General features: G+C 39.7%; 1 protein-coding gene across 1 annotated transcript; it reads right to left on the minus strand.

The window, feature by feature from the left end:
- Positions 1-8965: 8965 nt before the first annotated feature.
- Positions 8966-12591, minus strand: LOC123403005 (cinnamoyl-CoA reductase 1-like). The gene is made up of 5 exons (XM_045096982.1): positions 12362-12591; positions 10259-10416; positions 10001-10183; positions 9546-9907; positions 8966-9419 (listed from the first exon to the last, which is right to left on the minus strand). The coding sequence occupies exons 1-5, from the start codon at positions 12513-12515 to the stop codon at positions 9239-9241; spliced, it is 1038 nt and encodes a 345-aa protein (XP_044952917.1). The 5' UTR covers positions 12516-12591; the 3' UTR covers positions 8966-9238.
- Between the last annotated feature and the right edge of the window lie 381 nt (positions 12592-12972).

Genomic DNA, 12972 nt, shown 5'->3' on the forward strand with positions numbered 1-12972 from the left:
TTGGTTATTTTAGTTTGCTATTAAAGTTTCTAACAAAAAAATTGTTTGAACTCCAAACGAAAACTCATGTGTTACAAAAGGGATTTCATTTTTTGTACTTATTTGAACTCCAGACTTTTTGTGTGTTCAAAATGCACCATTCAAAGCCACATCATCAATTTTCAACACTTTCTGACTTGATTTGGTATTTTTCATGCATTTACTGATTTTTTGAGCTGGATGACTCACAAATTAAAAATCACTACAAATAAAATCTAAATAGGTTGAAAGTTGGCATGGTATCATCATTTCACCTACATAGCATGTGCTAAAAAGTTGACAGGGTTGCGACAAAAACTGGATGCACTTCGTGTACAAATCGGACAATCTATTTCGAAGTATCAGTGTTTCATACGAAAACTCATCTCTTACAAAAGGGATTTCATTTTTTGGAACTTATTTGAACTCCGGACTTTGTGTGTGTTCAAAATGCACGATTCAAGGCCACATCATCAATTTTCAACACTTTGTGACTTCATTTGGTATTTTTCATGCATTTACTAATTTTTTGAGCTAAATGACCCAGAAATTGAAAAGCACTACAAATGAACTCTGAATAGGTTGAAAGTTGGCATGGTATCATCGTTTCACCCACATAGCATGTGCTAAAAATTTGAGAGGGTTGCGCAAAAAACTGGATGCACTTTGTGTACAAATCGGACAATCTCTATCGAAGTACGAGGGTTTCATACGAAAACTCATGTGTTACGAAAGGAATTTCATTTTTTGGAACTTATTTGAACTCCAGACTTTTTTGTGTTCAAAATGCACCATTCAAAGCCACATCATCAATTTTAAACACTTTCTGACTTCATTTGGTATTTTTCATGCATTTACTGATTTTTTTTGAGCTAAATGACCCAGAATTTTAAAAGCACTACAAATGAACTCTGAATAGGTTGAAAGTTGGCATGGTATCATCATTTCACCCACATAGCATGTGCTAAAAAGTTGAGAGGGTTGCGGCACAAACTGGATGCACTTCGTGGACAAATCGGACAACCTCTTTCGAAGTATCAGGGTTTCATCTTTAACGCTTTTCAATTTCATGGTCATTAGTTTGTACACGAAGTTAAGAGGGTTACAACAAATGAAGCATGCTATATATGTGGTCGAAATGCATGATACCATCAAAAGTAGCAAATGAGGTTAGAAAGAGCTAAACCATTCAAATTTGGAAACTATAATGGCACAAATAGAAACTAGACATAAATTGGTCCAAGCAGTACATATTAATAGCTAGCACAGATATATATATACAAGTGTTCGCCGTTGTGAACACTACTCGTCTGAATCAGAAAGTCCCCAAGCTGGTGCGAGGTGACGCTGGCCATAGTTCATGATTCGAATCTTGCGGTACAACTGTGTGAAACGTATGCATCTTTTGCTGCATACTCAATGTTGATAGGGTCAAGTAGGGTCCTCTCCCACTTTTTGTGCTGATACTTTGAGAATTTGGTCTTCATATCAGCGTACTCCTCGTCGATCAAGGCGACTGCCATATGAGCCATCGAAGTCCTCTCATGTTGAAGCCTAAATATGTCTTGGATATCAATGTGGCAAGTTAGCCCGTATCTCAATACCAAAGTTGTGCCTCATCTTGAGCTTGTCGTTCCTTATGTCAACGCTAGCAAAACGTATGCCTCTGCGAAGGAAGTCCATGAGTTCTGGACAATGCTTGTCACTACTGCAACAACAAGGAAAATTGTTTCACTACAACTAAAGAGAAGTCGATCTTTATAGGATTCCAATGGAATATATTGCTATCCTGTGCAATTTTCATATCTTATGAATTGATCAAGAAACCCTCAATTAACTATCCAATCGAACATATATAGAAACTGCATATTGCTATCCAATGGAACCTAGAGAGATCACTATATGCAATTTTCATAACCTTGCATCAAAGGAAGCCTAAAAACTTACCAATGGAAAGTTGTTTCACTACAACTAAAGAGAAATTGATGTTTATAGGATTCCAATGGAACATATTGCTAACATATGCAATTTCCATATCCTATGGATTGATCAAGAAACCCTCAATTAACTATCCAATGGAACATATATAGAAACTGCATATTGCTATCCAATGGAACCAAGAGAGATCACTATATGCAATTTTCATAACCTTGGACCAAAGAAAGCCTCAAAACTTACTAATGGAAAATTGTTTCACTACAACTAAAGAGAAATTGATCTTTATAGTATTCGAATGGAACATATTGCTATCCTATGCAATTTTCATATCCTATGAATTGATCAAGAAACCCTCAATTAACTATCTAATGGAACATATATAGAAACTGCATATTGCTATTCAATGGAACCTAGAGAGATCACTATATGCAATTTTCATAACCTTGGATCAAAGAAAGCGTCAAAACTTACCTCGCCCATTGGAAGACCATGACATGGAGTTTGAAACATAGTTGGATGACGGCAACACCTTGTTGATTGGCCGTGTACTCCAGATCAAGCCCCAAGAAATTCTCATTCTCCTCCGCGGCATCAAGCCATTTCTGGAAATGTCCAAGAAAATGCGGCACCTCCGTGCTGTCGTTCGTGTACACGACATCAAGTTGGGTCGTGCGATGTGCGAGCACCTCTCCGAAGCGAGTAGTTGGCATGGTGGAAGAAGAGAGGGGAAGAAGAGAGGAAGAAGAGAGGAGAGCGAGAGAGGAGAAGAACAGAAAATGGCAAGAGACTCTGCTTCGATTGTGCTTTTCATCGCTGGAAACGACGCGGAAGACGAACCGTTTGGACCTTTAGTCCCGGGTTGAGCCACCAACCATGACTAAAGGGTGATACGAACGGTTGCCACCACCACTTAGTCCCGGTTTGAGCAAGCAACCGGTACTAAAGAGGGATATGAACGGTTGCCGGCCTATTGGTCCCGGTTCGTGTCTCGAACCAGGACCAAAGGGGTGAGACGAACGAGAAAAATGGCCCACGATGTCTGCCCGGCGCCCTGGCCTCACGAACTGGGACCAATGGCACCATAGGTCCCGGTTCGTGTGTGAACCGGGACTAATACGATTCAGGCCCTGGACCAAAGCCCTCTTTTCTACTAGTGATAACACGGAGTGACAAATCCCAGTCTTGATCCATGCTAACTCAACAGACACCCTCGAAGATACTTGTAAAGCACCCTTATGGTCACCCAGTTATGTTGCGTCGTTTGATACACACAAGGTACTCTTCCGGTGTTAGTGAGTTACATGATCTCATGGTCATAGGAACATATACTTGACATGCAGAAGAACAGTAGCAATAAACGAACATGATCACATGCTACGTTCATAGTTCGGGTCTTTTCCATCACATCAGTCTCCTAATGATGTGATCCCGTTATCAAATGACAACTCCTGTCTATGGCTAGAAAACCTTGACCATCTTCGCTCAACGAGCTAGTCGATTAGAGGCTTACTAGGGACAGTGTGTTGTCTATGTATCCACACATGTATTTGAGTTTCCAATCAATACAATTCTAGCATGGATAATATACGATTATCTTGAACAAGGAAATTTAAAAATAACTACTTTATTATTGCCTCTAGGGCATATTTCAAACAGATGACCCACTGGCGTTTGCATGGGATAGAATGAAATAAGCTATAAGAAACTGCCCCAATCATGGAATGGAGGAGTGGTTAATCCGTCATATGTCTTATAATCTCTTGATTCACATGTAAAAAACTATGCTTGATACAGCTGCAGGAGGAACAATCACGGGAAAGCCCATAGAAGATGTCAAGAAGATACTAGATGATATGCAAGAGAACATTGCCACCACCAAGAATGTGAATGCGATAGAAGAAAATAGCTTAGACTTGACAACCAAGCTTGAAGAACTTATCTCTCCAATGAAAGGTAAAGAGGAGGTAAATGTTAATGCCATCACTAATGAAGATACTAGTTATGTAAATTTTATTGCTCGCAATAGCTATATTCCTGATTGAAAAAATGGATATGCTCCTGAACATTCTTATCCTAGTAATGGAGGAGCATCCAACAATTTTAATGAAGCTAATCGTATCAATAGAAATACTCTTGAATAAACACTTAAAAGTTTTATTGCTAAAGAGACTGAGAAAAGTGAAAACATCAAGAATATATTGAAGAATCATGATAACTTACTTGGTCATTTGACCGGTAAGGTTTTTTGATTGACAAATGGTGTGCAAATACTTGAATCCAGGCCCAAGAATATGGAGGCACAAGTGGCAAAGATAGCATAGGGACAAACCTTGATTTTGGCCAAGTTAGCAGGTAAACGGAAGCATAACCCGATTGAAGAAGTTAAAACGGTAAAAAGCAACAAAGAGAAAGTTGAGGTGTTTGACACAAGCCATGTGCGAGAGTACAACTATATCGTTGCAGATTTTTTCAAGATGACATCCATGAAGTATCCACTACCATAGGTAACTAATGATGAGGCATATAATGTGCTTGTTAACCAAGTTGCAACCAAGGTACGTGAACTTGCTGATGAAAGGAAAAAAGCTATTCAATAAGTTACCAACTAAGCAAGAGGGTGATTTTGAACCTACAATAGAGATTGAGATAGGATTGAATAAATTGTGTGCTCTTTGTGATCTAGGTGCAAAGTGTTTCCACTATCCCCAAATCTTTTTACAATAGTCTCAATCTTGGTCCTTATGCTAATACTGAGATTATATTGATTATGGCTAACTCTACTTTTTCTTAAACAATATGCATTAAGCATGGAGCTATTGTTCAAATTAATGATTGCCCTGTCATGATTGATCTTATTGCAGTAGATATGCCTAAAGATCTCATTGCCCCTATAATTCTCGGTAGACCTTTCCTAAGGACTATCAAAGTTGTGATAGATGTGTTTGAGGCGAATGTTCATTTTAATTTACCAGCTAAGGACCTTTTGTAAGACATTTCCAATGAAAAATAAATTGAATACCTACATAGGAGGTGCCATCATTTTGCATACCATAAGCTATGGTCTTGGTCTTCTAGCACCACCTTGATCACCACAACAGTTGAGCTAACCGACCGAAAACAAGCGCTTTGTCGGAGGCAACCCATGCGAATAAAGTAGACATGTTTATTTTTATTTTTGTTTCAATAAAATAAGTAATTGAAGGTCCATATGAAAAAGTGAGTTTGTAAGAGTTATTCTAATTAAGGCTTAGCCTTGTGCAGGATGAACTATATAATGTTTGAATGCCCGGAAGTATGTCTATGTATTGCCATGGTACTAACACGGAAAGAAAACAGAGAAAAAGGGAAGTTACAAAAAATACACAAAAATACGCCCTTATCATGTGACCACACAGGTCGTGTGGGCAGTCGTTTGACCTACAGTAGGTTCCAGCGCAAAACAACCGAAACAAACAGGGACAACGACGACGTTCACAACGGATGATGGCATCCGTTTCAGTAGTCATTTTATACATGGCGCACGCACATGTAAGTTATCAGGGAGAACGACAGCGTTCCATATGGGCACTTGTTCCCGTATGAGCGAGCCTTTTGCGTCGGCGGCTCCAATGAGCGTGTGGAAGGAGGTATTTCACCCCCATCTCTCTCTCGTCTCTACTTTTTTCTTCCCAACCTCTTTAAACCCTGGTAAAACTTCATGTGATCCCTCTACTTGCTCGTTTTCAGTTCAAATCCTTTTGTGTGATCGATCTACGATACATTTCTCCTCCGATCCTCAAGTTATCTTTCGCGAATCCACGTTCCACATGCCTAACATTGTCATGTCTAGGGTATGCATATTTTTTAATTCAAATTGATTTTGGCATGGTTTGTCGATGCTTTTAGCGTAGTATGATGTTTTGAGTACCATAGGATCATTACTGCTTAATTTTATTGGACTGGAAAAATGGTTTTATATATTTTTACACAGAGTTCTCCTCGCGTATGCAGTGGTTCGAGTTCGTCCATCACTCAACCATAATAAGTTTTAACTCAAGGGATCGTCTTCACCGTACGTGGAGAAAGCACGAAGTTCCAAAAGCTCGCCACAAGGAAGATCAAAGCAACTAAATGTGTTTGTGTGAATACTGTTGCCAAGCTAGGTATAACTCATGACTTTAATTTGTTTTGTCATAACGCCAGGTTACATCATTTTGTTTATCAGGGATGTGAGACTTATGAGCGATTGACACTTGAATTTCTTAGTACTCTCTCACATAATGTTGGTCTTATGCCAAGTGAATAAGAGGAGGAGAGGATCACTTTCCGTCTTCTTGATCAAGACTTTGACATCACACTTTATACATTTATTCTTGTACTGAATAGCATAACAACACATGATTACAAATAGAATAACAATCCACATTTATTTGAAATCATAAATTATTAATAAATAGTATTTTATTTTTGAAGGGGGCAAAAATACATAGGGTTTATATAATTTCCACAAACCTGTGTGAGACACATGCTAGTTGCATGTTTTTAACTGCACAATGCAGGTCTAGCTAGTATATGTAAATTTTATTGCTCGTAATAGCTATATTCCTGATTGAAAAAATAATGGATATGCTCCTAAACTTCCTTATCCTAGTAATGGAGGACCATCCAACAATTTTAATGAAGCTAATGGTATCAATAGAAATACTCTTGAATAAACACTTAAAAGTTTTATTTCTAAAGAGACTGAGAAAAGTGAAAACATCAAGAATATATTGAAGAATCATGATAACTTACTTGGTCATTTGACCGGTAAGGACTTTTGATTGACAAATGGTGCAGATACTTGAATCCAGGCCCAAGAATATGGAGGCACAAGTGGCAAAGATAGCATAGGGACAAACCTTAATTTTGGCCAAGTTAGCAGGTAAAGGGAAGCGTAACCCGATTGAAGAAGTTAAAATGGTAAAAAGCAACAAAGAAAAAGTTGAGGTGTTTGACACAAGCCATGTGCGAGAGTACAACTATATCGTTGCAGATTTTGTCAAGATGATATCCATGAAGTATCCACTACCATAGGTAACTAATGAAGAGGCATATAATGTGCTTGTTAACCAAGTTGCAACCAAGGTACGTGAACTTGATGATGAAAGGAAAAAAGCTATTCAATAAGTTACCAACTAAGAAAGAGGGTGATTTTGAACCTACAATAGAGATTGAGATAGGATTGAATAAATTGAGTGCTCTTTGTGATCTAGGTGCAAAGTGTTTCCACTATCCCCAAATCTTTTTACAATAGTCTCAATCTTGGTCCTTATGCTAATACTGAGATTATATTGATTATGGCTAACTCTACTTTTGCTCAAACAATAGGCATTAAGCATGGAGCTATTGTTCAAATTAATGATTGCCCTGTCATGATTGATCTTGTTGCAGTAGATATGCGTGAAGATCTCATTGCCCCTATAATTCTCGGTAGACCTTTCCTAAGGAATATCAAAGTTGTGATAGATGTGTTTGAGGCGAATGTTCATTTTCATTTACCAGCTAAATACCTTTTGTAAGACATTTCCCAAAAAGAAAGAAATTGAATACCTACACAGGAGGTGCCATCATTTTGCATACCATAAGCTATGGTCTTGGTGTTCTAGCACCACCTTGATCACCACAACAGTCGAGCTAACCAAAAACAAGCACTTTGTGGGAGGCAACCCATGCGAATAAAGTGGACATGTTTTTTTATTTTTGTTTCAATAAAAAGAGTAATTGAAGGTCCATATGAATAAGTTAGTTTGGAAGAGTTATTCTAATTAAGGCTTAGCCTTGTGCAGGATGAACTATATAATGTTTGAATGCCCGGAAGTATGTCTATGTATTGCCATTGTACTAACACAGAAAGAAAACAGAGAAAAAGGGAAGTTACAAAAAATAGACAAAAATACGGTCTTATCATGCGACCACACAGGTCGTGTGGGCGGTCGTTTGACCTACAGTAGGTTCCAGCGCAAAACAACCAAAACAAACAGAGTGAATGACGACGTTCAGAACGCTTGCTGGCATCCGTTTCAGTAGTCCTTTTATCCATGGCGCACGCACAGGTAAGTTATCAGGGAGAACGACAACGTTCCATATGGGCACTTGTGCCCGTATGAGCGAGCCTTTCGCGTTGACGTCTCCAATAAGCGTGTGGAAGGAGGTATTTCACCCCCATCTCTCTCTCTCTCTCTCTCTCTCTCTCTCTCTCTCTCTCTCTCTCTCTCGTCTCTACTTCTTTCTTCCGAACCTCTTTAAACCCTGGTAAAACTTCATCTGATCCCTCTACTTGCTCGTTTTCAGTTCAAATCCTTTCGTGTGATCGATCTACGATACATTTCTCATCCGATCCTCAAGTTATCTTTCGCGAATCCACGTTCCACATGCCTAACATTCTCATGTCTAGGGTATGCATATTTTTTTAATTCAAAGTTGAGTTTGGCATGGATTATCGATGCTTTTAGCGGAGTATGATGTTTTGAGTACCATAGGATCATTACTGTTTAATTTTATTGGACTGAAAAATGGTTTTATAGATTTTTACACAGAGCTCTTCTCGTGTACGCAGTGGTTCGAGTTCATCCATCACTCAACCATAATAAGTTTTAACTCAGGGGATCGTCTTCACCGAACATGGAGAAAGCACGAAGTTCCAGAAGCTCGCCACAAGGAGGATCAAAGCAACTAAATGTGTTTGTGTGAATACTGTTGCCAAGCTAGGTATAACTCATGATTTTAATTTGTTTTGTCATAACGCCGTGTTACATCATTTTGTTTATCAGGGATGTGAGACTTATGAGCGATTGACGCTTCAATTTCTTAGTACTCTCTCACATTATGTTGGTCTTATGCCAAGTGAATAAGAGGAGGAGAGGATCACTTTCCGTCTCCTTGATCAAGACTTTGACATCACTCTTTATACATTTATTCCTGTACTGAATAGCATAACAACACATGATTACAAATAGAATAACAATCCACATTTATTTGCAATCAGAAATTATTAATAAATAGTATTTTATTTTTGAAGGGGGCAACAATACATAGGGTTTATATAATTTCCACAAACCTGTGTGAGACACATGCTAGTTGCATGTTTTTAACTGCACAATGCAGGTCTAGCTAGTAGTACACCAACATATACATAACTTATCAGATATTCTTGGATCATTATCGTAAACGGACACAAGTTATTGATATTCCACCAATGCAGTATTAATGCATAAGGATAATTCGTAGATCACTGGCTCTCCCATCATGTAGATATGTTGGTTTAGAGGCGTGCACGCTCTGGCCCTGGAACCACAGGCAGATCCAGGTGACCCTGCTGCTGCAGGGATAACACCGTCTCGTGCAGACTCTCCTTCAGTGGAGTGAAGTCCAACCCCAGGTCCCTGAGCCTCTGGTTGGAGAACCTGTATGGCTTGACCATCGGCTTGCCGTCATCCTCACACCTGCCATGCACGCACGCCATGATCGAAATACTCGTTAGACATCGCTTTCGGTGGGGAGAGAGGACGCAACACGGAGGTACAGGATACTATAATTGATTTGCGTCCGATACTTCAATATGCACGTACTTGTCGGTAATGGGATAGTATGGGAAGAGGTCTCGAAGCAGCTGGAGAAAGTGGGCGCGGTGCAGCACGTCGCAGATGCAGAGGTATCGGCCGCGTGCATCGGGGCGCTCGTAGACAAGGATGTGGGCACGGGCGACGTCGCGGACGTCGACGTAAGCGGTGACGACGTTAGGGCAGGTCTTCTTGGCGCCCGTGAGGTAGCGGCTGATGTGGACGGTGGACGGCACCACCACCCTGAGCTTGTGCTGAAGCGCGGGACCGATGGTCATGGACGGCACCACCACCGACAGCTCCAGCCCTCTCTTGGCCGCCTCCTCCGTCGCCGTGATCTCCGCCATCATCTTCGAGCAGCAGTACATATTCTGCACCACACCAGGATTGGTAACCTCACTTACGAAAATAATGATCGGACGTGATGAGGGATTAAAGGCAGATGATCGTGAGCTTCTTCTTACGCCTGTTTGCTTGCAGAACTCGTAGTCGCTCCAGCACGTCTCATCGAGCACGGCGTCGAGGTTCCGATTGGGGTCCATGTGCACAGCGCCGTAGGAGGAGGTGAACACCACGCGCCGCACGCCGGCGTCTGCCGCTGCGTGGATCACGTTCCTCGTTCCCTCCACGGCGACCACCATGAGTTCCTACAAAGTAAGCTCGTAAGTATATGCTGCGCGCGTGCGTATGTCTTCAAGCTTCAGAAAGTTGTGTGAGCTAACGGGGTCAGTGTTGAACATTGGGGAGGCGATATGAAAGACGCCGTTGCATCCTCTAAACACCCCGTTAAGGTTGTCACGGTCCAGGAGGTCGGCGCGGCACACGGATAGCCTCTCCTTTGCTCCCTCCAGGTCAAGCAAGTAGGAGTTCTTGTTATCCGCTTCAAATTGATAGTACAAACGAATCAGTCTCACTTCCTTTTACCATATGGGAACATATTGTCGGCGGTGGCTAAGTGGTATAAGCAGACTCCAAAGAAGGAAAGACACTAAACTGAAGTTCTGTTTTTCAAAATTGACTTAGACATATTTTCATGCTGCTAAACATATTCATGATTTCATACTCTAATTGCTAATTTTGATCGATGCTCAAACGAACAAAAACATAAATTTATTTAATTTGTTGAGCAGATGTCCGCCTGATATTGAAAATATATGTTTTTCATCAAGAAGTTGTCAATCTTGTGAAACTTTAATATTATTTTCTTGTTGTTATGCAATTTGTTATAAGAATATTCGTAGAGCTAGTTGCTTGTGCTAATAGGGATCCACCATTTAGTGGACGTTTCTAGTGTGGATATGCACAACGGTTTTCTATTGGTGCGTCAACTCGCTAGTATATTTCCTATCTCCTCCTTTTGTTAGGGAAATTCCCTATCACCTCCTTGTAATAACTGGTTGTTTTAGTTATGCTTACTCGAAAGGGATTCAATCATGTTAGAAAAAAGTTACCTATTAATCTTTTCATAATTGTACAGATATATTGAACAGGGGATCATTACTTCTGGCCACGTAAAATATATGCAAAGCATGATTATTACACTTTCCATTGAAAGATCGGTACGAAAAGTGATTGTGGGATGTGTTTGGGAACTGGTTGAGATGGGTCCATATACAAGTTAAAGCTCAGAATCGGGTGGGATTAAGTAGTTTATGTTGGGCTATTTAGATATGTTGTAGTGCTATCGTTTTTAACAAAAAGTGTTTCCAATGTATTGCATGTTATCCACTTGGCCACATATTCGACCCTTCTTTTGTCCTCACTATAGTGTATGGAGATGCGGGAGTCGCATGCCTCCTGATACAATTTTGACAGGGTAGCACCATTCTATTCAACCGGTCCGGATGACAATCCTGCAATATGACTCATGTTGCATTAGTGTAACATACAATATTGGTTCCGCTTGTCTCTTTGTTTTTTAAGACTCGACACATTGCAAAAACAAAAAAAAAATTGAATGTGTGCAACAATTATTCTAGGCAAGGACTAGGGGCCTCCCTCCATTCTGACAAAGAAAACACATGGATAGTTTCTAAATAATAGAAAGGTACATGTGATGGGTGCATGAAATTATTTGTTCATAATTTAAAATTAAAAGACGATATATTTGTACACAAAAGGATGGGAAATCATTTTTGAAGAAGCCAAGCTCGTGTATATACATAGTTAAACCTATAATTCCGCAAATACCACTCCCGCAATACACAAGTTTGTGCAGAGTGATATGTGTGTACATGCATGTACATTCATGTTTAATACACGAGCATGTTTGATATTTCAATACGGTAGAGTTATATCATGTATATTCATGTTTAATACCCCAAGAATATAAAACACTTTTGATATTCGTAGTCTCAAATGCACGGCATGGCCTACAATTTTTATTTACAAAATGCTTACAATACTAGAAATGAAAAACATGACACCGAAGTATTTTGCAAGACAAGTGCTTCCTTTGTATCATAATAAATATTTTGCAAGACAAGTTGTTGGGAAGAACTAAATATTTTGCAAGACAAGTTGTTGGAAAAAACTAGTCTAGTTTTCCCAAACAACAAATATTTAGGAATAGAGGGAGTAGAACAATACCATTGTTACATATTAAATGCACATACCAGTGGTCAAAGTTCTTAACCAAAATTGACGGGAAAAGGTTCTAGATCTGTGACTGTGCATGTGAACAAAATTATGTTGCTTGAGGGAGTATAAATGGTAAAATTACAAAATTGGCCGCTCTAGTTTGCGACAAAGAAATGCTGTATATATATATATATATATATACCATGTAATTTAATGATTCTAGAGATATGAATGATATTACTTACCAGGATCTCTGGCAGTTCCCCTAACACGATAGCCACGGAGGAGGAGCACCTTCACCACCCATGAACCAATAAAACCTCCTGCACCGGTCACACAAACTAGTTGCTGTTCCTTCTCACGATTGCCGTTGGCCTTGGTCTCTGAATAGGAACGCATGGTGACCGCTGTGACCGCCAATGATTTTGTTTTATAGATTTCTAAATGCACATATATGGATGATACAAGAGCATATTGCAAGCCATATAGGGTATATATAGAACAAGCAGCTCACTTAACCCAATGTTCATTTAATGGACAAAAGGACAGTTTTAGGTGGAACTACCTTCCGGTCCAACGATGTACAGGGCACTAATTAATGTAATCAGCTGCACTTATCGAGAACAGATAAGCATGAAAACTTGAACTGAAGTGAGGATTCACATTTGGTAAACAAATTGGCATCCAACCCAAGTTGTTGGTTTGTACTCTCTCCCTCACAATTTAGAAGGTGTGCATGAACGATCTCTAGGACCAAGATGAATTTTGGTTGTCTCTATTTTTTTGCAAGTGCTCACGCAATAACAGCACGCCGCCTAATTATTTAAGAAGATAATGCAGAGTAACTCATACAATC

This window comes from Hordeum vulgare, chromosome 6H, assembly GCF_904849725.1.
Source record: "Hordeum vulgare subsp. vulgare chromosome 6H, MorexV3_pseudomolecules_assembly, whole genome shotgun sequence".
Classification (NCBI taxonomy): domain Eukaryota; kingdom Viridiplantae; phylum Streptophyta; class Magnoliopsida; order Poales; family Poaceae; genus Hordeum; species Hordeum vulgare.

Bases quoted from the DNA above. Each gene is read 5' to 3' on its own strand.
- LOC123403005 (XM_045096982.1), bottom strand. From the start codon at position 12,515: ATGCGTTCCTATTCAGAGACCAAGGCCAACGGCAATCGTGAGAAGGAA. The intron at 10,417-12,361 runs GTAAGTAATATC...ATCAATTTGAAG, and splicing joins GGGAACTGCCAGAGATCCTG to CGGATAACAAGAACTCCTAC. The intron at 10,184-10,258 runs GTTAGCTCACAC...CTTACTTTGTAG, and splicing joins CAATGTTCAACACTGACCCC to GAACTCATGGTGGTCGCCGT.